General features: G+C 43.5%; 1 protein-coding gene across 1 annotated transcript in view; it reads right to left on the bottom strand.

Moving 5' to 3' along the window:
* Nucleotides 1–25,727, bottom strand: part of LOC310861070 (rap1 GTPase-activating protein 1-like) — a 78,554-nt gene that overhangs the window by 42,197 nt on the left and 10,630 nt on the right. Inside the window, exon 2 of the mRNA XM_083768363.1 lies at nucleotides 19,207–19,242. Coding sequence (XP_083624489.1) covers nucleotides 19,207–19,242 — 36 coding nt within the window. The remainder of the gene's footprint in view (nucleotides 1–19,206; nucleotides 19,243–25,727) is intronic.

The raw sequence follows: 25,727 nt of genomic DNA, 5'->3' as shown, positions 1-25,727 counted from the left end.
CTGTAAGGGCAACAGTTACAACACTTGGAGGGGAGGTTCATAATAATTATTAAAATGAATGTAATAATTACATCAGTAGGCCTCATGGTGGCACAATAAGAGCCCACTTTATATTTTCCCTTTATAACTCTTGAATCGTAGGTCGTATAATCAAAAAATCTTTTATTTCGCAGGATTCCTTGTATTGGGTCATGACGCATATCCCCAATTTACAAAAAAAAAAAGCCACAACAAATGTCACAAATCACAAACGGAATGTCCAATCCACCCCAGATTTTAATCACATGACAAGGGTGGTTGATTCAACAGAGAGCAATTCCATTTTAATCCATAGGGGGCGGCTGTAATCCACATAACTCAAGAACCGTTCACCGCACCGACTTCAATTTGACACACGCGTTCCACACCCCCACAGGCAGTGCAGTGCCGGGTGTCGAGTCGGTCGGACCCACGGTTGTCCAGAACCGCCACAAAAGGCCTCTGCCCAGGCTCTGGACAGGGCCCTTGCCCAGGCTATGGAGCTGGCCTGTTCTGACATCACAACACTGACCCGCTCACGCCAGCTCAGTCGTTTCCATGTAAGAGCAGCAAGAGCTGTAGCCGTCTTCCCCCTCCCTCGAGTGGTGGATTATGTGATCGAACCAAATGGACCCGCTCATTCCATTTTGTGGTCTCGAAACACCTTTAGGCTACTAGGAAAGTGATGTATCCTTCAGTGGAAAGCGCATGGTCGCCGTGGTGGAATGTTACAGTCCAGTCTGCTGAGTCCAGCAGATGAAATATGGTCATCGCAGTGTCTGCAGTTGCAGCGCTGGGCCAGGCGCGAAATTGTATACGCCACTGTTTGTTGTGTTGCGACTGTAGCAGAGGAAGCATGACAGTGGGGTAACGCCAAGAACTGTGGCCAGTGAAGCAGGTGATGCTAGGGGGCAGGGGTGTGAGGTGTCGCATTTTCCCATGTAAGTCAATGGGAAATTTTAATTCACCAATGAATTAATTATGAATTTATAATTTATATATATCATTTTATAATTTGTTAAAGGCTTTGTTAAGTTTGTTAATAGTATGGTCAATGGCTGTGTGAAAAGTCGGAGTGATGTGAGGAGCTACAACAGACATTCAGACATTCATTCAGACAGACAGACATTCAGACATTGAGTGAATTTTAGTTAGATTATACTAAAAAGGATAAAGATGAAGGGAAGAGACTCATCATAACACAATAAATTACATGAATCAGTGCTGCAGATCAAACAGTAGTGACAAATTAAGAACTTTGTGCGAGTCAGTCAGTCAGATAGATGCAGGCGGGGCGTTACCAAGGGTGGGTCTCTAGACGGATGTAGTATTGAATCATGCTGATCACAGGGGTGACTTGACATTGTAATTGGTTAGCTAAATCAGTGGGAGGGGCCTATATTTCCAAAGGAGTCTGTGCCTTCGAGCCAACCACCCGACGGACAAGTGCCTCCGACACCAGACTGATTATACCTCAAAATACATACATCAATAATAGGATCTATAAATCGCATTAGCCACACTGTAGGCCTACATCATTTGGTGTTCATATATTCGAACGGGCAAGTTTTTCTAACCGAGGATGACATTCAACATCTTTCTAACCCGGACTGCCAGTGCCAGTGCCAACAAGACACATCCCCCCATGCAGCCATTCCATCAGCAGCACAGAGCGGAGCTATAAGTTCACAACTTGACACTATAATTGGAAAAATAAAATAAAGTAAAATACTATATATATATAAAAAAATATATATATATTATTATTACGACAATAATGACTAAATTCAGAGTGGCATTATTTTCTTCATGATTTCTTTCTTCCAATTTTCACTTTTTTCTAAATGGCCTCACTGACGCCACCTGGCATTAGACCGCGCTCCACAGTCCACACACCTGCCGCCCGCTCCGCTCTCCGTACGAGCCTGTAGCATCTTCCTGCAACAACATGTAAAGAGCAAGCCCTCCCACACAAGATTCAACGTACAGCACAGGCAGCTCTAAGCCACAGCTTCATCCACAACAACTTACATAACAACAACATACAGCACTGCCAAGGTGAGTGGCTGTACTGTACCACTGTATGGAGGAGACAAGCAGCAAAAGTTACTCACACGTACGTACGGTGGCAGGCAGCACGATGCAGGACGCTCCCACCAAACACCGGCCAGTGACCAGCGAGCGGGACGATGACTCACTCTCACAGCTTCTGTCACACTTAAATCCCTCTCGCTCTCTCTATGTCTGTCAGTCTCTGTTTCTCTCTGTGTCTGTCTGACGGTCTCTCTCTCTCTCTCTCTCTCTCTGTATCTGTGTGTGTGTCCCTCCCCTTCTATGTCTGTCAGTCTCTGCGTCTTTCTCTATTATCACTCTCTCTCTATCTGCCTGCTGGTCTCTGTCTTTCTGTGTGTGTGTGTGTGTGTGTCTCTCTCTCTCCGTCTATTACTCACCGTCTCTTAAACCTCAGTTTATTCACTTGCGGCTTCAGTTCAATTACACACCTGCTGGCCACGCTCTCTGAGAGTGTACTATCACACCCCTCCCATGTCACTGCTCTCTCTCCTCCCCCTCACTGTTTCTCTCACACACACACACACACACACACACACACACACACACACACACACACACACACACACACACACACACACACACACACACACACACACACACACACACACACACACACACACACACACACACACACACACACCTCTTCCTTAGCGACTCCCTTGACAGTAGGAGCCCCTCCCCCATGCCCTCATCCATTGAGGGGACAAGCAGCCGTACCGCCTGCCTGCATGCTGTTTAATGGACGCTCTCTCTCTGCTCTGCATCTCATTCATTTACTCTCCCAGCGCCGTCGGCTGGAAACCTTGTATGTGCAACTAACACAGTTACCTTGTCAGGATATGTAAAGGGGAAAAAAAGAGAAGCTGAGTTCCAACGGATCCAATATCATTATTGTTTAGTAACAAGCTCTTGTTAATACTTCATTGGTTCGATATTTGAGTAAAACCCACAAACAAAATTCAAATGTAGCAACAAGAATAGCACATCTGATCGGTTATTTTCGCTACCTTTGTTTGACACACTTGCGTGACGAAGCATAGGCCATTCATTTACGGAAGACATATATGAAGAAGATAACTATATGAGTTTTCTCCCTGACAGCTACGACATGTAAGCTGGCTGGGGCCGTTGCCATGGCAACCGCATGACAAAGTCTATAGATGCGCACACACACGCACACACACACACAGTTACTAGTGTACACCGACTGTAACGTATAGGACTTGAGAAGGTTGATTATGTCTGGGCCTCACAGCAGAAGCGGTTTATAATGGCTGTAATGATCGTCAGTCAATAACACATGTTGTCCCCCTCAGCTCCCAGTAGAGCTGCGTAAATGTCACAGACATAAAATTTCCTCTGATCAAACGGGACGTTTGGCCCCTCACGTTGTGCGTGCGTATACTACGTTTGGTCCCTCAGGTGTGCAAGTCTTTGGCCCCTCGTGTTATAGACAATTTAAGCATTTAGCAGACGTACGCCCCTGTGTAAGCTTATCTGAGTGAGCGGGAGGGGTAGGATCCGGCTTTGGAGATATGGGGGTGCCATATTGGTTGCTTCCTATAGGCCAACATCAGTTTTTTGTATTCTGTGCGGGTCACGCCGGGGCAGTAACAGGGAGCCAATGGAGGGAGCGGAGAAGGAAATGTCGTCTGCTTGAAGACCAAGCGTGCTGCGGCATTCTTTACAGTAGTCAAAGCTTTGATAAGTGACAGTTGTTTACCTTTATTGATCCTGCAGGGGAAATTCAGCTGCCAGAGAGGCAGCCCAGCAGTAAAGGTTTCAGATACAGGGCACAGAAGTAGAGTAGGTACACAATAGAACAGGAACATCACAATCAATCAAGACATCCTAAAACAAATTATTAATACAATTACAGACGTATACACACCCTACCAATTACTCAGTGTGATGCAGAACCAGAGAGACAGTAGCATGCATGGCGTGTGTAAGTTTCGGCCCCTCAGGTGCGTACTGTATGCTTATGCACTGAAACTGTCAGCCGACAAAATAAACAGGGTTGTATGCTCACGCGCACACAGGAAGAGGAGGTGTTTAAACCTCTCTCTCTCACCCCCACTCACACAAGCTGTAAAACCGTATGTTAACATCCATAATATGTAACATTAAATAAACAGCTATCTAGTACAATTTTATAAATTATGCAAATATAAGCCTGATGTGAACTAAACACTGGATAACACATACGTGTCAGTAGCACAAACAAAAGGGGTGATGAAAAGGCATGCACACGACTGCAAACATAAAGTTGTTTTCTAAAATGTTCTGCTCCAGAACCCTCTAGTCTAAAATGATCCCAGTATTAAATCTGTCCCACGCACGGAGCACATCCTGAGCTGACTCAACACCATTAAACACCCAACCTCTGGCCGAAACACACAGTTCCCCTGACTCACTGATCTCAGCCCTCGACTGAAAAAATGCTCTTTTTATCTGCCATCATCTCAACATCTCCCTCTCTCTCCCACTTTACTGTCTCTCTCTGTCTCTCTCTCTCTCTCTCTCTCTCTCTCACCGTTCTCTCTCTAACCACCCCACGTCTGCAGCCAGTTGGAGGGCGACACAGAAACCTTCATCTGGGAGGAACAAGATGTCCAAGTGAACCAAACTTGTTCACTAAACTCCTATATAATCATTAAACAAAATCTGTGTGATCTGTCTGTGGGTGGCTACTATACGTCACCAACTGACCAGCAACAGTTAAGGACTTACAGTAAGACAGCCAGGCCCATCGCGAACACGTTAAAGAAATCGGCAGCATGACCAACGATTCTGATAGTATAGTATGGACAAGGATCACCCTCTACTCCCTGCCCGGCATCCATCTCTCTACTGAACACAGCCAATCGTCATCATATTGACATTCCAAATTCTCAGCCTCTGTGGTGGTCATCGATTACCCTCAGAGACCACGTCATTAATGAAGAATAAGACATGTGGAGGCGGTGACATACATTATGTTCATTGATTTCACCACAAGGATCAATATACTGTATCATCACCCTGCAATTGATGCTTTGTCTGAAAACATATTTTGATATGATATGAGAGTAACACTTGGGCGTATTTTCAACACATTCAAGTATTGTGTCAATCAACAATGTGTCTTTCTTAATTCTACAACGTTATGCGTTAAGGGAAGACATGAAAAATTACTTTGTTTTTCTATCAATTTCTATCTGGTTTGTATCAAATGTGTATCAAATAGTAACATTTTGAGGGAGAATGTGGTGTTTTGGAACGACTATAAAGCATATGACCGGCAACAAGATACTTGCATTAATGAACGGAGCATTTGTGCTGCAGTATGAGGCCTGATAGTCCTCAAGCTGTTTTCACGTTTATGGAAACATGCACAGCCCTGTCAAACAAATACCTTCATTTGTTTACAATGCAAATGAGGAGAAACAATTGATTCCCAGCAGTACTGCGTGTTCCGTCTGTATTCATATGAAGCTACTTTGACATGGATTGGAGAAACTTCAAATTTGATCATCAGGTCAGAGGGAGGAGGTCTAAAAATCCAATATAGAACATCAGAATGTCGATGGCTTCACCTAGAACTCTTTGCATCCGCCAACCCAGTCATTACCAGTGTCATGATGTCATGTTGACATGATGCTAGGGCTGGGAATCAATATCATGATTTTGCTTTGATTACGATTAATGAATGATTACTTATTTTGAAAAAATCTGACGTGAGTGGTACTGTACTGTACTGTACTGTACTGTACTGTACTGTACTGTACTGTACTGTACTGTACTGTACTGTACTGTACTGTACTGTACAAGCCATCCTCCCTGGCCTGTGTGTGTCTGTGTGTTAGGCTGTGCGACAGTGAACAAACGCTATAACGCTATTTTCATGCTTGGACAGACCCAGGGACTTAGGGACAGACCCAGGGACACACTAACCTGACGCTGCCAGATCCAAGAAGCTTGCTACACAAATTTGTTTCACAGCTTATTGGGATCTGGGATCGCGGAAGCAAATTCGATGACTGGGCTGTTCCTTTTTTTCAAGATACTTGGTAGATGATTGGATGGGACCGTCTGTCTATCAGTGTGGGCGTGCAAACACAACCAATCATATTGACGTGTCTATATAGCTTCACATCCGGTTTCGCACATATCCCGCCCTTAGCTCACGCTGATTGGTTCGGTACGGAACGGATCGGTGTTAGCTGAACTCCCTGAGAGATCCCAGATGGAAGCTGTGTTGGGGAACATGGTTACCCAATAGCGCCCCCATCTGGCAGCGTCAGGTTAGGGACACACCACCATTGTGTAAACATGGTTAAGTGGTTGGTTTATCAGACTAATGGATTTAGTCGATTATAAAGAAATCTATCCATGTAGATTTTAAGTAACATTTTAAAACGAATAAAACCAAAACTGCTTCTTGATCATTCGATTAACCTACAGGGGCTAGATTAAGTCAGTTATTGGTCCTAAACATGGAATATAGACACTTGCGGGCACAGGGATGTAATTTACGATAAGTCTTCCAAGGAGGCATTGAACTACTGATCACATTGCAGAGCAGATTTGCCTTGCCCTTGAGTAATTTGGTCAGCAGCCATTCCTGATCCAAGTACATTTACTCAAGTACTGTAGTCTACTTTGAGGTATATTATTTTTACTTTTACTACTTTTCCAATTTTCAGTACACGTCAGAGGAAATTATTATACTTTTACTTACTACTACAATTATTTGAAAACTTTAGTTACTAGTTACTTTGCAGATTTTGATTATTATTACAAAACATACATTAACCACTTCAGCCATATAGACATTTCGGCCATTTGAACGTAGCCGATCTACAAGCTCACAATGTGTCACATCGTGACGTGGTGTGAGCTTTCTACATCGCAATATTGATACTTTTAAGTAAAATGTATGAGTACCGTTTGTACTTTTCCCACCACTGTTATCAGTATATATTATGCAAAGGCAGAGTGTTATTTATTCCGGGAACCCCTTTTGGTGTTAGCATTATGTTATGCTTTAGCCATTGAAAAATAGCAGATCTACAAGCTCATAGCACGCCACCGAGTGGCGTAGGCTTGTAGGTCTGCTATTTTTGAAAAATCAAAGAGCAACATAGCTTGTTCAGAAAACTGTCAGGATGTAGAAGGCATTTTTAGAATCTGATCTCAGGTCAAAATGGGGTAAAATGCGCCGTCACAATTAAGCACCATTAGATGTGATGCATCTCAGAACAGAGCCCTCCATGCTTTTGCAGCGCTGTGACATCGCTCATTACTAAAATTACATTGAGGACCCCCCCCCCCCCCACTCAAATGTGTACTTTGGTACGGTACATTACTTCAGTAAAAGTAGCCTACTTTGGTACGGTACATTACTTCAGTAAAAGTAGCCTACTTTGGTACGGTACATTACTTCAGTAAAAGTAGCCTACTTTGGTACGGTACATTACTTCAGTAAAAGTAGCCTACTTTGGTACGGTACATTACTTCAGTAAAAGTAGCATACTTTGGTACGGTACATTACTTCAGTAAAAGTAGCCTACTTTGGTACGGTACATTACTTCAGTAAAAGTAGCCTACTTTGGTACGGTACATTACTTCAGTAAAAGTAGCCTACTTTGGTACGGTACATTACTTCAGTAAAAGTAGCCTACTTTGGTACGGTACATTACTTCAGTAAAAGTAGCCTACTTTCCACCACTGGTCACATTAGAGAAATCTACTTCACAGCCAACACTCTGCCACCTCTGGTCGTTGTGACCCAGAAGTGGGAAACCACCTACTGTACGATAACATTCATACAAAAGTCAATATTGGACAGCATTCAGAAACACATTAATGCTTCTAAAGTCCACACTCAACTGAATTTCTGGAAGGCCTTTTAACCACTTCAACATTGTCGTCGAATTGAGTCGCACTGTGGGAAAAAAAGCAGATCTACAGTACAAGCTCACAACAGAATATGGCATCCAAAATATGGAGGTCAGAGGAAAGTGGTTAAAATGGGTATACGTGTTAAATAGCACTCTATTATTCTGATAGTAATCAATTTGCTATAGTTTGCGAAAAAAATATTTTCTATTTACTAAAAAGCGAGAGACAGGGAGACCCATGTTACTTAGGGAATGCCGTGCCCCCCCCCCCCCTCCCCCTAAAAACATGATCATCAGGTACTATGATTATCATACTAGGAGAAATATTTTTTTCCAAATAAAAGTGTACATAATGAAGTTCCCAGTGCCATCATATGCGTTCACTTTAAGAGAAGTGAACGCGTTCAGATCAGATTTTACGTCCAGTTGTGATTTCACTATATCACTGTTATTACGATTGGGCCTTGTTGACCTGGGCCTCCATTGGGACTTTTGAGAAACCAAAAATACACAGGGAAGACATATTTCAATATTCTAACTCCATGTGAACTCCATAGACACATAGAAATCATGGCACTCCATCTTTAACATTGCTATAAAAACACAGATTAAAAAAAAAAGAAAAATCCTCTTTAACTTAGTTTCAACCATATTTTGAGCATTATGGGTACATACAGTATATATAAAAAAAAGAAGCCGATCTCACGGTATCCATGGTAAAAACATATATTTAAGCTTTAGCGCAAAAATGAACTTCAGAGCATAAAATGATATAGACCAAACATGATAAATAATGAAGTCGTCTGTATAGGGTCTAAGCTGCGTGAAGAGAATCATGATGGACTCTGTTCCACCAGCCGTTATTGAATAAAGGTCCACCCCCCCCGCCCCCCCGCCACGCCCCCCTCTACCAGCGGCACACAATTCACACCTCGGGCAACACACCGCAGCTGTCCCAGATTTGGGAAGAAACCCGAGCCTGTGCATCTCCCTGTGCATCTCTGAACCTCTGGTTCTCAACGGGGGGGGGGGGGGGGGGGGGGGTGAAGTGTGAAGTGAGGGGTGCCTTTTTTGTTTTTGTTTTCCACATTTTATGGTCTTTATGGTTTTATGTCTTATGTCGTCATTTAGTGCCCTAAACAAACATTAAAAGTCTATCGACTTGGCTGGCAAATGATTTTTGTCACAACTCACAAGTGCTCTAAACAAACATTAAAAATCCCATAGCCTTGGCTGCCATATGACGTAATAATCTTCAAAAGCCATTCAAAAAAGATTGAGAATCACTAAACTACATAACAGGAATGATTTTAGGATGTTTTGATGGCAACCGTAACTCATGAACGCTCCAGTCAATCCTCCTACTGTACTCCTGCCTTGTTTCAGCCAAGGTCCCATCCCGCCTGTCAATCAACATGCAACGACATTAACCCATTCTTGGCGGGAACCCATTTTGGTATTAGCATCACGAGTGGCGTGCTACGAGCTTGTAGGTCTGCTATTTTTGAAAAATCAAATTTTTCGAATTCGAATTCGAATTCAACGACTGACATTTTTTTAATCCGATCTCAGGTCAGAATGGGTTAATCAGACCAGTGTGTGTCCAGTGGAAACCTCGTATGAATCTGATCTCAGGTCAGAATGGGTTAAACACAAGAGCTCAGCGGCGTACAGTAGGGCCAGGAAAATGGATTACATCTGTAATCCCATGGCAGAGGTCTTAATCTGCCAGCCCAACAGGAAGTCATGACGGGGACAGAAGCGGATGGCCTCAGCATGTGCTCACAGATGGCTTACCACACTGCTCTCCGCATTACCACCTGTCTGTCACTCGGCATCCTATAGATGAGTGACACAGCATGGCATCTGTCATTCAACGTGTCATTCAACATCCTAGACTAGAGGAGTGACGCAGCAATGACCGCTGTCATTCCCTTTAACCTAATGACACTGACCATCCCCTGCTTTTTTAACCTCATGCCATCTGGACAAAGATACAGAACCTTGCCATGGAAAAAGGTCCGGTTTAGTAGGAGTTTTGTCCCCACAGCTATCCCATCGCGGCACTAAACAAACTGCCCCGCCGATAGGATGGTTCTGTACACAGTGGGGACCTCATGTTTATGTATTGTCTTGGTGTTGTGTGCTATGTGTTGTTTTTGATGTGGTTGTTTGATTGAACAGACTGTGAAGATGAATATCCTTCGGGACAAGATTATTATTATTATCATTCAACATGTAAATGGTAAATGGGGCATTTATTTATTGGTGCTTTACATAGATACATGTGAATGTTACATTCACCCATTCACACACACATTCATAAACCATGCAGGGCACCAACCAGCACATCAGGAGCAATTAGGGGTTCAGTGTCTTGCTCAAGGACACTTCGACACCAACTCTGGGGGAGCCCGGGTTCGAACTGGCAACCTTGCGGTTACTATCCAGCCACTCTACCCCTGAGCCACCGCCGCCGCAACATGTCACTGAGTGGCCTTAATGCCACCAGTGCCTTTTGTTGAGTCCCCATCTTTAAACCAATCCAGTGACTTTGATTGGTGCAGGGCTGCTCCTTAGATAGCATTTCTGTTGGCTTAGATAGCATTTGACACAGACTTATAGCATGTTATGTAGACAGCACTATAATTGTATTGTATATAGTTATAGCACGCCATAGTACATATGTATAGCATAGTAGTAAATATGTATAGTTTATATGTATAGTGTATGTATAGTTTCATTATATAGATATTCCACTGTTACTTTCTTAGCTTACGCATGTTTCATGATATTGATAAATGTTTTATGTGATGTATTCCCATGCTTTTGTTCTTGCTTAAATGTAAGTCGCTCTGGATTAAGAGCGTCTGCTAAATGCCTAAATTGTAAATTGTAAATTGGCTGCACTAAGATAGTAAAACAGTTTGTAATTGCCTACTAATTTTACTGCAGATAGTCAGTAATTATTAAATTAAAAGTATATTCTTTCAATGGACTAAAATCTTGTTTTATTTGATGGCCATGGCCTTCCTGCCCTGGCAATTGGCCTTTGTGCGCTCAAAAAACAAAGGTCAAGTGGCCTTGCCCCTACAATGGTGAAATTCCAGGCCTGATTGTCTTTTAATATAATGTGTATGTTTAGGTTCTGCCCTAGGAGCTTTCAAGTCTAATGTGAATGCAATGATCTGTATTTCGTGCTTGCACAGATCATTATGTAGTATCACAGGAGCAGAGACTCATCTCCAAATTCACTAGTGCAATATCATTGCAATATTAAGTGTCAGACTGAAATGTCCTGAGAAGATGTCCTGGCACCTGTCTCAACCTTAAGCCACCTACTTTCATCCGAGTCTCTTTGATGTTGACATTCCATGCCAGCACCGGGCGGATGTTAATGTTGTTCACACGTTCATATTTGGACTGTTCTGTCAGACAGAACCAGGGGACAGGCTTGTCACTTTGACTTTGGTGCCATATTTGGACAGACAGAGGAGGAGACCTGAAGAGACAGTCTCGGCTGATTGGGCCCGACGGTTTGCAACACAGTTCAGCGAGTATAGCCCACCGTGCACAAATCCTGTGAGTGGAACATAAAGGAGCATGATTCTGAATGACACCTGACAATTATTTGACGTACGTGAGGAGTGTTTGAAAACGTGTTTTCAACTGTGCAGACAGGGTTGGGACAGATATGGGACAGACACATGGGACTGTGCAGACATGGGACAAACATGAAATACACTTACTGATATAGACGGCATGATTGCCTAGAGCCTGCTACACTTTGATCTGTTATTGTCTGTATTGATTACAGCTTTATCATATCTCTATTTAAGAATGTTACAAAGTGCTTTATAAAAATGTAATCAGAGAAGAAAATTGTAACCAAATTGTCAGAAATGGAGTATAATTTAACACCACAATTAAACAAGCACCAATGGAGGTTTCACGCACCAAACTGAGTGCCATAGGGATTGTGTGTGTGTGTGTGTGTGTGTGTTGTGTGTAAATAAATAAGGTTTCAAAAGAGATAATAAAAATGAACTGAAATCTGACTGGACCACTGGACTGGTTCTTCTAATAAATGGACAGGAAGTTACACAACGACAGTATGCAACACTAATCTCCCACCACCCAACCCTGAGTGCATGCTGTGTGTGTGTGTGTGTGTGTGTGTGTGTGTGTGTGTGTGTGTGTGTGTGTGTGTGTGTGTGTGTGTGTGTGTGTGTGTGTGTGTGTGTGTGTGTGTGTGTGTGTGTGTGTGTGTGTGTGTGCGTGCGTCTGTGTGTGTGTGCGTGCGTCTGTGTGTGCGTGTGTGTCTGTGAGTGCGTGTGACTGTGCGTGCGTGCATGCATGCGTGCGTGCGTGTCTGTGCGTGAGTCTCTTATACAACACCTCAGCATCATGCATCCGCCCTGAACTCCCCCCCCCACCATCAGTAAAGCTTAGTAAGACAAGGATTAGAACCAATTACAGGCCTCCTGAGGAGAGAGTGGAGACAGGGAGGCGCAGGACCAGGAGAAGAAGAAAAAACATCTGCGCTACAGTATATTCACAGCCAACAGAAGTTGTGAATAACAAGTAGCAGAAGTGTTGCGATGGGAACGATTATAAAAGCTCAGACCTGAGAAGAGAATTGAATCTTTTTTCTGGCAATACTAGTACCCCCCGCTGCATGTACTGTGTATGGATGAAATGGATCTACAGTCTGTACGGTTCTACCAGCAGCTCTCTGGTAATGGAATAATACTTGTGCTGCATTCCAGACATGCTGATTACATTAAAAAAACCCTGCCGAACACTCCATGACGCTGCATGAATAAAAAAAGAAAATGAGGTAAGCCTCCCTGTTCCACAGCGGGAATACATTTATAGGGTTCTATTCTTAGAGATGGTTAAAAGAGCCTGACAGTCATTATTTGACTTTTATATCAGTATAATTTTTTTACCTTTAAATCTTACTGTATGTGCCAAAATCCCCAAAAATGTATCTTACGCGTTTCAAAAAGATTCAAGTGCACTTCCAACGTACATTTTCTTAATTTATTAAAACTAAAAATTGTTGTGTGTAAACTCAATCAAATAAAAACTGTAAAATAATTGTTTCTGGTCCAACCTCAGTGCTGTCTTTCCACTTAGAACAACTTGTGCTGAATGAAGTCACTACAGAAAAGAAGTCACTGTGACCGTGGCTCATTAGCTCCCACACTTACAATATTCTAAAATAACAGATATAAATGCTCACAATGAGTAGCATCATCATGACACAATTCTTCATTTACATGTTTTATCTATCAAAAACATGTGTTGGTGTGGTTGGTCATTTTTTTATTTATTTGTTCACTTATACGTTAGATGTTCTCAAACAGAAAATCTAAGTTCTAAAAAAAAAATCTAAAACGTCAGAGCGAGAACCCCTTTTGGTGGTTACATACATTATGTTATAATTTAGCTATTGAAAGACCTACAAGTTCATAGCGCGCCACTCGGTGGCGCGCTATGAGCTATGTAGATCTGCTATTTTTGAAAAATCGTTAAAATGTGCCTCAAATCTTTCAGACTTTTTTTTTTTTCGATGTCAGGTCTAAATGGGTTTAACAACCTTCTAGGACTGTCCAAACCGGTATCAGCATTGGACACAGAAAGTGGCATCAGTCGGACTCTACTGATTCAATCTGGGACCAGAGGGATAATATTACAGTAACAGAACCGTGGATTACATCACTAAGAGGAAAGAAAGGAAACAGCTCTGGTCACAGAGAAGATAAATGTCAGCCATTGAAACAATGAAGTGCAATTCATTAATGAGATATATGCCCCAGATAATTGCCTGTTGTTGTAATGAGAATACAAGGCCTCAAAAGGGCAACAGTGAAATGACAAAATAATGAAGTGCCTTTGATTGCACACTCCCTGAAAGTAGGAATGGTACTCTTTAGATTAGCATACACTGTGTCTCCTTTGTGCTCTTATCCATCCAGTTAATAATACACAATATGATTCACAATAGCCCGTCACGTAATCATAATAGGCTTTTACACTTAAAGGTTTGCTTTAACAGCATGCAGTGGTGGAAAGTAACTGAGTACTCAAGTACTGTATTTAAGTACAATGTTGAGGTACTTTTACTTTACTGGAGTATTTCCATTGTTTTTTATAATTTTACTTCTACTGCACTACATCTCAGAGACATATATTGCCCACTACAATTATTTGAAAACTCTAGTTACTAGATTTTTGTTTTTGATTTGATTATTACCAGTAAGACTCCTGAGGGCGTGCACGCATCCGCCTGAGTGACAGCAGACTATGGGCGAGCACTGGAGCTTTGGCATGGGGGGTCAGATCAACATATGGAATTAATTCTGTACTGGCCATGGAGCGTGTCTTGCTCAAGGACACTTCCGACACCAACTCTGGGGGAGCCCGGGATCGAACTGGCAACCTTGCGGTTGCCATCCGGCCACTCTACCCCTGAACCACCGCCGCCCTCGCTGATCATACATTTTAAGCCCATATATCGGAATGCCCAATTGCATATGGAGATGTCATCAATATTGGCCAGCATCTCTACATCTGACCTCAAACCCTTAGATCTCCATATATGGAGCTGACCTGTTCTGACATTCCATATGTTGATTCTTCCCCATCCATCATTACTCTTCGATGTCTCCATTTTGACTGGTACCTGTCTTTGTATACACCCCTGGGGGATCCCGGTTGGTCAATGAAGTATATAGGGTTCAAGTGGTTAAAAAAGTAAACTCACCAGAATTTCTTTGGCCTGCCAATTCGAAAAGGTGAGCAAGGCATCGTGTTGGTTTGTGCTTTCAATCTGCAGCCCTGCTCTTCTACTTTCCTGACAGATTGGCTCTTACTCTGCAGCATGCTGGCAGGACAACTTCATCTCAATTTCCGTGATCGGCGTTTCCGTGTTTATTCCCATTTCGGAAAGGTCCTTCAGACGTCGAAAACAGAAATTACCGGACTCTTTCCTCTTGCAGTTCAATTCTCTACAGGGTCTTCTTCTATAAAGCATGCCATTTCTGTTAAACTGCTCAATGCATCAATGACAGTGACAAATGCCAACATCCTGCTGCTTCACATTCTGATCCACACGAAAACAGGAAGTATCTTAACGAGGATGCACAGGCTTTGTGCATTGGATTATCACTCACGCTCAGAGCAGGACTGACCGCCTATAAACAGGAAATTACCGTTGTCTCATTGACTTGTTGTGGCGTGACGATGTGGCATCACTAGACGGTATGGACGCCGTCTCCCGATCACATAATGTTCCACACACTCTTTTCTGTTCCTCTCATCTCTTCACATCCCTAAATCTCTTCACAACTCCATCCTGTTACGGCGTATTAGCGTTGCCGGACTCGTTCCTCTCCTCCGGTGTCCCGTCCCCCTCTCCTCTCCCTCTGCGTAGCACCGAGTCACTCTCTGTCAGCCGGTTGCAGCAGTGGTCCAGACAGACAGAAAGACAGCTCTCTCTGCACGTGAGCCCAGTTACTGCTGAGTAATGTGGGCCTGCTCCAGCAGCCTGGGCCTCTGCTACTGTGGATCCATCTGGATCTGTATTCCAGGTGGACCCGGGAGGAATGATGAGACTGCAGTGGCACAGTGGGTGTCCTCTAGTGCAGTGACACAGTGGGTGTCCTCTAGTGCAGTGACACAGTGGGTGTCCTCTAGTGCAGTGACACAGTGGGTGTCCTCTAGTGCAGTGACACAGTGTCCTCTAGAGCAGTGACACAGTGGGTGTCCTCTAGTGCAGTGACACAGTGGGTGTCCTCTAGTGCAGTGACACAGTGGGTGTCCTCTAGTGCAGTGACACAGTGGGTGTCCTCTAGTGCAGTGACACAGTGGGTGTCCTCTAGTGCAGTGACACAGTGGGTGTCCTCTAGTGCAGTGGCACAGTGGGTGTCCTCTAGTGCAGTGGCACAGTGGGTGTCCTCTAGTGCAGTGGCACAGTGGGTGTCCTCTAGTGCAGTGACAGTGGGTGTCCTCTAGTGCAGTGGCACAGTGGGTGTCCTCTAGTGCAGTGACACAGTGGGTGTCCTCTAGTGCAGTGACACACTGTGTCCTCTAGTGCAGTGACACAGTGGGTGTCCTCTAGTGCAGTGACACAGTGTTCTCTAGTGCAGTGACACAGTGTCCTCTAGTGCAGTGACACAGTGGGTGTCCTCTAGTGCAGTGACACAGTGGGTGTCCTCTAGTGCAGTGACACAGTGGGTGTCCTCTAGTGCAGTGACACACTGTCCTCTAGTGCAGTGACACACTGTGTCCTCTAGTGCAGTGACACAGTGGGTGTCCTCTAGTGCAGTGACACAGTGGGTGTCCTCTAGTGCAGTGACACAGTGGGTGTCCTCTAGTGCAGTGACACACTGTCCTCTAGTGCAGTGACACACTGTGTCCTCTAGTGCAGTGACACAGTGGGTGTCCTCTAGTGCAGTGACACAGTGGGTGTCCTCTAGTGCAGTGGCACAGTGGGTGTCCTCTAGTGCAGTGACACAGTGGGTGTCCTCTAGTGCAGTGACACAGTGGGTGTCCTCTATTGCATGGACACACTGTGTCCTCTAGTGAAGTGACACAGTGGGTGTCCTCTAGTGCAGTGACACAGTGGGTGTCCTCTAGTGCAGTGACACAGTGGGTGTCCTCTAGTGCAGTGACACAGTGGGTGTCATCTAGTGCAGTGACACACTGTGTCCTCTAGTGCAGTGACACACTGTGTCCTCTAGTGCAGTCAGTGACACACTGTGTCCTCTAGTGCAGTGACACACTGTGTCTTCTAGTGCAGTGACACAGTGGGTGTCCTCTATTGCAGTGACACAGTGGGTGTCCTCTAGTGCAGTGACACACTGTGTCTTCTAGTGCAGTGACACAGTGGGTGTCCTCTATTGCAGTGACACAGTGGGTGTCCTCTATTGCAGTGACACAGTGGGTGTCCTCTATTGCAGTGACACAGTGGGTGTCCTCTATTGCAGTGACACAGTGGGTGTCCTCTATTGCAGTGACACACTGTGTCTTCTAGTGCAGTGACACAGTGGGTGTCCTCTATTGCAGTGACACAGTGGGTGTCCTCTAGTGCAGTGACACAGTGGGTGTCCTCTAGTGCAGTGACACAGTGGGTGTCCTCTAGTGCAGTGACACACTGTGTCTTCTAGTGCAGTGACACAGTGGGTGTCCTCTATTGCAGTGACACAGTGGGTGTCCTCTATTGCAGTGACACAGTGGGTGTCCTCTATTGCAGTGACACAGTGGGTGTCCTCTATTGCAGTGACACAGTGGGTGTCCTCTATTGCAGTGACACAGTGGGTGTCCTCTAGTGCAGTGACACACTGTGTCTTCTAGTGCAGTGACACAGTGGGTGTCCTCTATTGCAGTGACACAGTGGGTGTCCTCTAGTGCAGTGACACAGTGGGTGTCCTCTATTGCAGTGACACAGTGGGTGTCCTCTAGTGCAGTGACACAGTGGGTGTCCTCTAGTGCAGTGACACAGTGGGTGTCCTCTATTGCAGTGACACAGTGGGTGTCCTCTAGTGCAGTGACACAGTGGGTGTCCTCTAGTGCAGTGACACACTGTGTCTTCTAGTGCAGTGACACAGTGGGTGTCCTCTATTGCAGTGACACAGTGGGTGTCCTCTAGTGCAGTGGCACACTGTGTCTTCTAGTGCAGTGACACAGTGGGTGTCCTCTAGTGCAGTGACACAGTGGGTGTCCTCTAGTGCAGTGACACACTGTGTCCTCTAGTGCAGTGACACACTGTGTCTTCTAGTGCAGTGACACAGTGGGTGTGCTTTAGTGCAGGGATGGGTAACTTTGACAATTGAGAGGGCCACTAGTTCCACACTCATTGCATATTTATATTGCTGTTGTAGCAAAAATACAGGACAAATATAGCAAAAATAGCTGCTCTACAAGCTCAAAGCGCGTCACAATGTGACACGTTTTGAGCTTGTGGCTCAGCTATTTTTTTGCTATATTTGAATTGAAATCCTGATATAATATTTTTGCTATTTTTGAATTGGAATCCAAAAACTTTACGTTTTTATTTAATTTCAAATGCCTTTCAAATGGCTTTAATGATACGGTAGTTATGTTAACTTTATGAACCAAGTACAAATACATTGGACATAAAAAAGAGACAATAACTAGAAACTGCTGATTCTCGTCTGGCTCATTAGCCAGGCTACACCTCTAGTGAAAAGTGTGCTGTCAGGTTTTGCACTCAATTTGAATATAATGGCTATTGGCACATGAATCCTATTGTAGTGGTTTCTTTTAATGAATCGAAAGGTTTTGAAATAGTTCCAATGGCATATAAATGTACACATGTGGTTGCAAGTATACAGTATGCTTATCGGTGTTGCAAGGATGAGGGGATACTTGAAAAATGTTCTCCTCTCCGAGGGGTACCTGGGCCAAAAAAGTTTTGCGACTAGCGCGACTAAACAAATTAATTCTGTGGGGAAAATGCAACACCAACCGGAACCCACCACCGGAAGACGATTCTTTCTTATTTTTTATTTTTTTTAAGTGGATCACATGGACCAGTTTAGAACGAACACCAGTCTTTCCCCCACGGTGGAAAGGCTGGTGACGCAAGGATACTAGTGCTGTGAAACACTGTCTACCATTCATTGTCAATGGAAGCCAGCGATTTTGAAAAACAATTGATTTCATTAATGTTTCTATTTGAGAACGAATAGCCTAACTTATAAGCAAAATGAATAGATCTTTGAAAGATTTTAAAAGGTTACAAATCGGGAAAAGAGTCAAATAATGGCCGATTCAAATCGATATATCGGTCAGGCTCCACAATTGCCAGCAGGACTGTTCGCTCAGCTCTGAATATAGGCGCCACACACACACACACACACACACACACACACACACACACACACACACACACACACACACACACACACACACACACACACACACACCTCTCAGCCCCAACATAACCTTGCCAACACTGCAGAGATGCCCACCATTAGTTACTGTGGCAACGGGAAGGGAAGGAGGGGGGGCTACATCCATTCTGGCTCTCAGTGGCTCATTCATCTCACTTAGAACACACTGCAAACACACTGCACACATTCTTCTGCAGGAGAAAAACCTTGGCACAAAAAAAAAAAAAAAAACGTTTTCAACAGCTCGCTCACAAATGCATCTCCTGACCTCAAATGACCAGGATCAAAGACAAACGATAACTCACCATCTGCTCCTGGCCCTGGCGAATGTCTTGTCCAGTCTGGAAAAAGAGCAGGGGGGGAAAAAGCATATTGAGTACAGAGAAACAGCTCAAATAAATCAGTGTTTACTTCCACTATGTATTTGCATGAAATATTCATCGACACATTGAGTGTCTAGCTTATTTTAATGATGCTAAAAATGGATGGGTCGATAATAGCAACAATCTGCTTGTCGAGACATCACTGCCAAGACTAGATATAAGGATCGGAGACAGACAGACAGACAGACAGACAGACAGACAGACAGACAGACAGACAGACAGACAGACAGACAGACAGACAGAACAAGCTGCCGCTCTAAAATGCTCAGTTTTTTGTCTTTCCCCCGTTGGTGTGATTTGAAGCAAATGTTAAGAATAGTGCTGAGGCGTTCTGTTGTTGTGGGTTTGTGATTACAAGCAACAAGCCACAGCTTCTGAACATGAGTGGTTTGAAAGTATGACGACCAGTTAATAACCCCCTTCTACAGTTGGGTGATTATACAATTCCATGTAAACCACTAGATGGCACTGTGTGCGCAAAATAAACAGTCCCACACTTGATGAAAGTAAAGATGGACTGCTGACCATGACTGCTGCTGCTGACCATCAAGGACACCACACGGTCACAATTTGGGGAATATTGGGTTTTAGGCATGCATGCAGCACAACTGAGCAAATAGAAGCTGTAGGAGAGATCTTAGACATGATACTGTGGTGCCACATGATGGAACTACTAGGCTACTACTACTAATAACTCAATTTATAAAGCATGTATCACAACACGGTTACAAAGTGGTTTATATAGGCCTAACTGAAGAAATAAAATGAAACGATAACCACAAAATAACAAATAAATAAACAAAAAATGTAATAATAATAATCCCCCAAAGGACATGTAGAAGTGCAAGGTCTCAGGGTTATCTCTGGCGATATAGCCGCGGCGGGGTTCCGGCTATTTGAATCACCTCACAGACCTCCTGCAGCTGTCTGCTCTGTCATGCATCCGTTCTCATATTTAACCTTCTCCCCCCTGCTGAGGACACCTTCTCAGATGTCCTCCTTAAAGCACAGAGCTGTGTCACTGTTGATCCCGTCTGCCAGAACCACATCCCACTCCATCCAACCATCCCTCCCATCCAGACACAGTTGAGCGTCTGTCCGCTGTCCCACCCCTTCTCCCAGCGGACACACTGGAATCCAGATTGCTTACTCATCTGTCTGAAGACGTCTCATTGGCCGGTATTAAGTCTGCATGTTCTATGGAATCATTACCCAGCAACATCCCAGGAATCTGGCAAGCTCGTCTGAAAATAGAGCGAGTAGACGCCTCACAGTCTAGTCATCTGCGCCAGGCCAAAAGGCTGGGACGCAGAGATTATGTTTTCACTCCTGTGTGTGTGTGTGTGTGTGTGTGTGTGTGTGTGTGTGTGTGTGTGTGTGTGTGTGGCTAATCTCAGAAACCACTGGGCCGATAAGTGAAAAACCATTCAGGCCAAAAAATGTACGCACTTCCAAAACCACATTTACTTCTGCCCATAGTGATCACATATGCAAAAGAATGCACCGTATGTTGACATAATGCTATTTGCCCCGCAGCTGCAATCCAAGACTGACATAGCCCTGACTATAGGTAACCCATCCTGGCAGAGATATGTGCTCAGAAGAGAGCCCTTTTCTAGTTTGGTCTGTGTTAGGGGCGACGGCAGCTCAGCCCATAGTTCAGAATAGCAGGAGAGGTGCTAGTTAACCTCTTGAGCAGAGCACCAACACCTAAAACTGCTTCTGGGCGCCACTATGCAGCCCATGCCTACACCATCTGTCCGTGTTTGCATGTTTATAGGGTCTTGTGTGTGCATGTCTGTGTTTCAGGCCTACATGTCATGTGTAAAACAATAGAGTGAAGACCGAATTTCCCCATGGGAATTAAAATGTATAATTATTACAATGCATAGGCTAGGTGCACACAATATTACACGTTTGAAAGTTAGCTTAGTTGAGCAACTTAGTTTGAAAAGATCAGTTTTTTCATTAAATAGTTTCCAAAACATTTGTGAAAGAACACAAGAAGAATATTCAATGAGGGTGCCACTTCATGCATGCCCAACAATTCAAAGCTGGAATTGCAACAAGAATAGGACAAAAGCTTGGTACTTCCTGTTTTAGCCATCCTATAGCATGTCTTGTTTCTTTTTATGAAGTCGCTTTGGGGTGTATTGTCAAACAATTAAAAACCTAAAGAGACTTGTGAGACTTAACGGTGTAACTGAGAGGGGAAACTGATCAGCAAAGCTGTTTGTTCACTGTACGGTGGAATCAGTACAGTGAAGAAATACTTTTAAGTAGCGATACCACAATGTAGAAATGCACTACTATAAGTAAAAGTACTTGAGTAAAATACAAAGGTATTGGCATCCAAGTACAAAAAACTCAGGTAGAATGGTCCATTTCACACATTGTTTTCCTAAGTGTGTCAAAGTCTTTCGAAAATACCCAATCTACACCTGCGTACATTACAACATGTTGAAATATAAAATGAAATGAACATAATCTAGTAAAGTACAAATTGTACAGTAGGCCTACTTGAGTAAATGTACTTCATTAACTTTTCACCACTGGGTGAAAATCACGGTGGCTTCATGGCCTGGAGGGTGACTCTGTCATGTTCAACCCATGGTGACACAAGCAGTCCTCCACATGACACGTAATGACACCAAGATGGATTCTGTTGTTCTGAGTCTATCTCAGTTCACTGAGCCTGACCCACCAACAACCTGCAGATAAATCACAGCTGTCGCACGAGATGCATGCAGCACTTGTCCTTGGGCAACCAAAGTGACACCAAAAACAGTGCTGTTCGTTTGAGACTTATTCTGTGAGCAGAAGGGAGCCGACTTTGTGTGTACGACATTACTGGGAAGAATACTCATTCTTATTCTGTGGGCCTCCACCTCCTCACTCATTCTCAGGTTTCATAGAAATTAAATTAAATTTAATCAGACAGGATATGACATGATCCACAACCAAAGGCTCTAAAGCAAAATAAATTGGCTATAAACTTTGCTCTTCAGTAGAAATCCATCAGCATAACTCAAGATGATACCCGCCCCACCCTCCATGATTTAACCACTTAATGGCACGGTAAAGGTCCCTGCACACTGAGCGCGTTTTTCGGATTTTTAGCGGCGTTTCGGTTTTCCGAAAAACGTGTCCAATGTGCAACCACCTTAAAGGTGTCTTTCTTCACTGCGTTTTGCGGATCCAAAGGTAGTAGGCTATAGCTGTCAGCCTGTCACCAACACCCCACTAGACACCTGCGGAAATCGGTATAAATCTACCTTGGTCCGAAAAAACGTTTTGAAAAAAATATGCACGAAGTGTGCAAAAGTGATTGACATTTTCTTTTACTTCTTCCAAAATTCACTCCAATATTCAGCCGGTGTTTGCTCCAGTGTGCAAACACCTTTTAGTGATATTGTTTTTTGTAAAAGGTTAAAACATTATATTCTGAAAGTAGTCACTACTATAGAGTGTTTGTTCAGTAACAGGGGTCTTCCTGTCTCTACAGCTCTTTAATAAACAGAAGAAAATACAGTTTCAGGTGGGTTGCAGTACCATTCAGCTTAAATGTTAATAGTGTTCCCTATAGCATCAGAGTATCAGAATATAGAGCTTTTTAACACCTATTTTAACAAATGAAAATAACTTACCCTACATTTATAAGCTGCCATTTTATACTTTGGCTTACAATCCATTGCATCACCACGTTGTGAGCTTGTAGATTTGCTATTTCACAATTTTGGAAGTCCGATTTCTATTTTATTTAAAAATGCTTTCAAAACCCAAATTGAATATCTGAAATGGCGTAGTAGTAGTTCACCCAAAATAATGACTTTATATTCTATCGATTGCACACCCCGTGAAGCCTTGAATTAATACAGATTTTCTTTTGTCGTATTCGCCAATAATTTGATGACCGGCAAGTCTCCAGACGACATTGAGACATTGTCCAGAGACAGACTCAAATTATTGGCTTAGGAATGAGACATGAACAAATAATAATAATAAATTCAATCGGCTTTGTGGGGTTCTTTTTTGGGTGAACTCCTTTAATCAATATTCCAATTAAACAAGCGAGCTAACAATCAATAAAGAAACTCTCCTTTTTTAAATTTCACAACTCCAGTCAGAGAGAGACATTCATTCCATGACTGAAACGAAACAATTCAGGGCAGCTTGTGATAACATCCAGATTACTACAGTGAGCGATGACAAACTCTCACTATTATGAGTCAAACAGAGAGCCTTCTGTGAATCAATGATGGACGGACGGACAGACGGATGGATGGAAGGAAGCAATTAGCAGCCTACGAGATTTATTGTTATTCTTCCGGTTTGAGGGGAAAGGACGTTCCGTTTGATTGTTCCTGCCTGTCGACTACAAAACAATACTAGATACAACATGACGTAACGACATCATCCGCTCCCGAGCGGATCATATACCCGAAATGAAACAGAGACCAGGCTTTCCTCCGAGGTGCAAAGCCTGGTGAGGCGAGGTTACCGTTTACCAATGTTTTAGCCCATATTTTGTGAAAAAAGGATCTTAAAAATCAACACAAATAACATTTTGATAGATAGTGTTTTTTTACAATTTATAATTAAACTTAGCATTCTGGGATTTAGTAATACGTACGTACATAAACTGAACTGTATTTTATTAACACTTATACTGCTCTATTTTTTCCAATAATAGTAAATCTACAATGTGAATGCTGTGAATGCTGGATGAATGAATGTAATGTAATGTAATGAATGAAACGGAATGAATGAATGTGAATGCTGGCAACACAAGCCCTACAGAAATCCCTGGACGGGTGCTACACCAGTTACGTGTGGTACTGAACATCAACCAGGACGAGCACATCACCAACAAGCGTCTGTACGGGGCATTACCAAATGTAGCAGAGAAGATAGCAGTAAGGAGGATGGGACTAGCTGGCCACTGACACTGACACCAAGAAGTCCCGGCCAAAAAGCTTGTACTGTGGGAACCAACACACAGGCATCGATCGAGAGGACGACCCACATCTACTGTACATACATGGTCGTACTAAAGAAAAAGAAAGATGCTGGTGCAGAAGGCACAAATGAGCTGGCCAGATGTATGGAGAACAGAGATGACGGGAGACGCCGATGGAGGGCTCGTCTGAGGACACCGTAAAGAGAGAAACAAGCCCTGGCTTTAAAACGTTGAAATCAGTACAGGTCGGCAGTGCATATACAGTACAGTATAATTGCCAATACCGATGTAAAAAAGTCAAAATAATAGCCGATATATTGGCCAAAAATATATTAGTCAGGCTCTATAGTATCAATGATGTATACAGTATGAGCAATATTTAACCCTCACAGTCTAATAGAGGACTAGTTGTTCTTATTGGTGACAGAATAAATCAAAGAAAAACTAACTTTTTAACACCAGACTGACAGAGCTGAACTAGAAAAAGTGCCCCTCAGGGCACAGGTCTCACCATCGCAGGTCAGGTTGTGGCCTCCTGGTGGCACTATAATAGGCCAATGTGAAAAGGGTGCCATTTGTTGCTATGCCTTTGATGGCAATTGGATGATTTGAGGCATTTTGTTCCAAAAATGTGTTTTGCAAAAATCCACCTGTTGGTGGCGCTATAACAGGCCAATGTGAAATGGGTGGGATATATTCCTCAGCCTAGTAGGAAAGCGTGTGAAAGATTTCACATAAATTGCACGGTGCGTTCATGATTTGAGGCTTTTTGTTCAAAACGGGCCAGTCCTACAAAGTTTGAAAGCCAATTAGCCAATTAGGATGGAACATGAAATATCGAACAGATCCGTCTTGAGCACATGATTGTAGAGATACTGTGTAACGATTTGCGGGATTTTTGGACAAAATCTGGAGGAGTAATAGCAAAAAAATGTGTTTTACAAAAGTCGGCCTCCTGGTGGCGCTATAACAGGCCATTCTGGAAAATTTGGGGCAGAGGTTCATCGTTGGCATCTAGGGAGTGTGTGTGCAAAGGGCATGGATCGGGCCAACGGTGCCAGAGATTAGCTGGTAACAGACGGACGGACGGAAACACGGAGTGCAAAACATACTCTCTCCCCATGCCTTCAGCCTGGTGGAGACAATTATTACAGCTCATATACCATCACACAACATGTGATTCATTTCATTACTGCTCCCCACAGTGAGCTGAGTATCTTTAACCCATTTTGGGCGGGAACCCCTTTTGGTGTTAGCATTATGTTATGCTTTAGCTATTGAAAAATAGCAGATCTACAAGCTCATAGCGCCTTGTAGGTCTGCTATTTTTGAAAAATCGTGAAAATGTGCCTCAAATGTGCCTTAAAATCTTTGCTTCTGGATGCTCCCTGGAACAACATATTTTCAGATGGGGGTCGAAGGCCAAATAAAATCATTTTTGGGGTCCTTGACATGAAATATTGAGGGATATAGGCCTAGGTAT

This window comes from Protomyctophum parallelum, assembly GCF_964188405.1.
Source record: "Protomyctophum parallelum genome assembly, chromosome: 7".
NCBI classification, from domain to species: domain Eukaryota; kingdom Metazoa; phylum Chordata; class Actinopteri; order Myctophiformes; family Myctophidae; genus Protomyctophum; species Protomyctophum parallelum.
The sequence above is the reverse complement of the archived record's forward strand: the minus strand, read 5'-3'. Positions and strand labels throughout refer to the sequence as shown.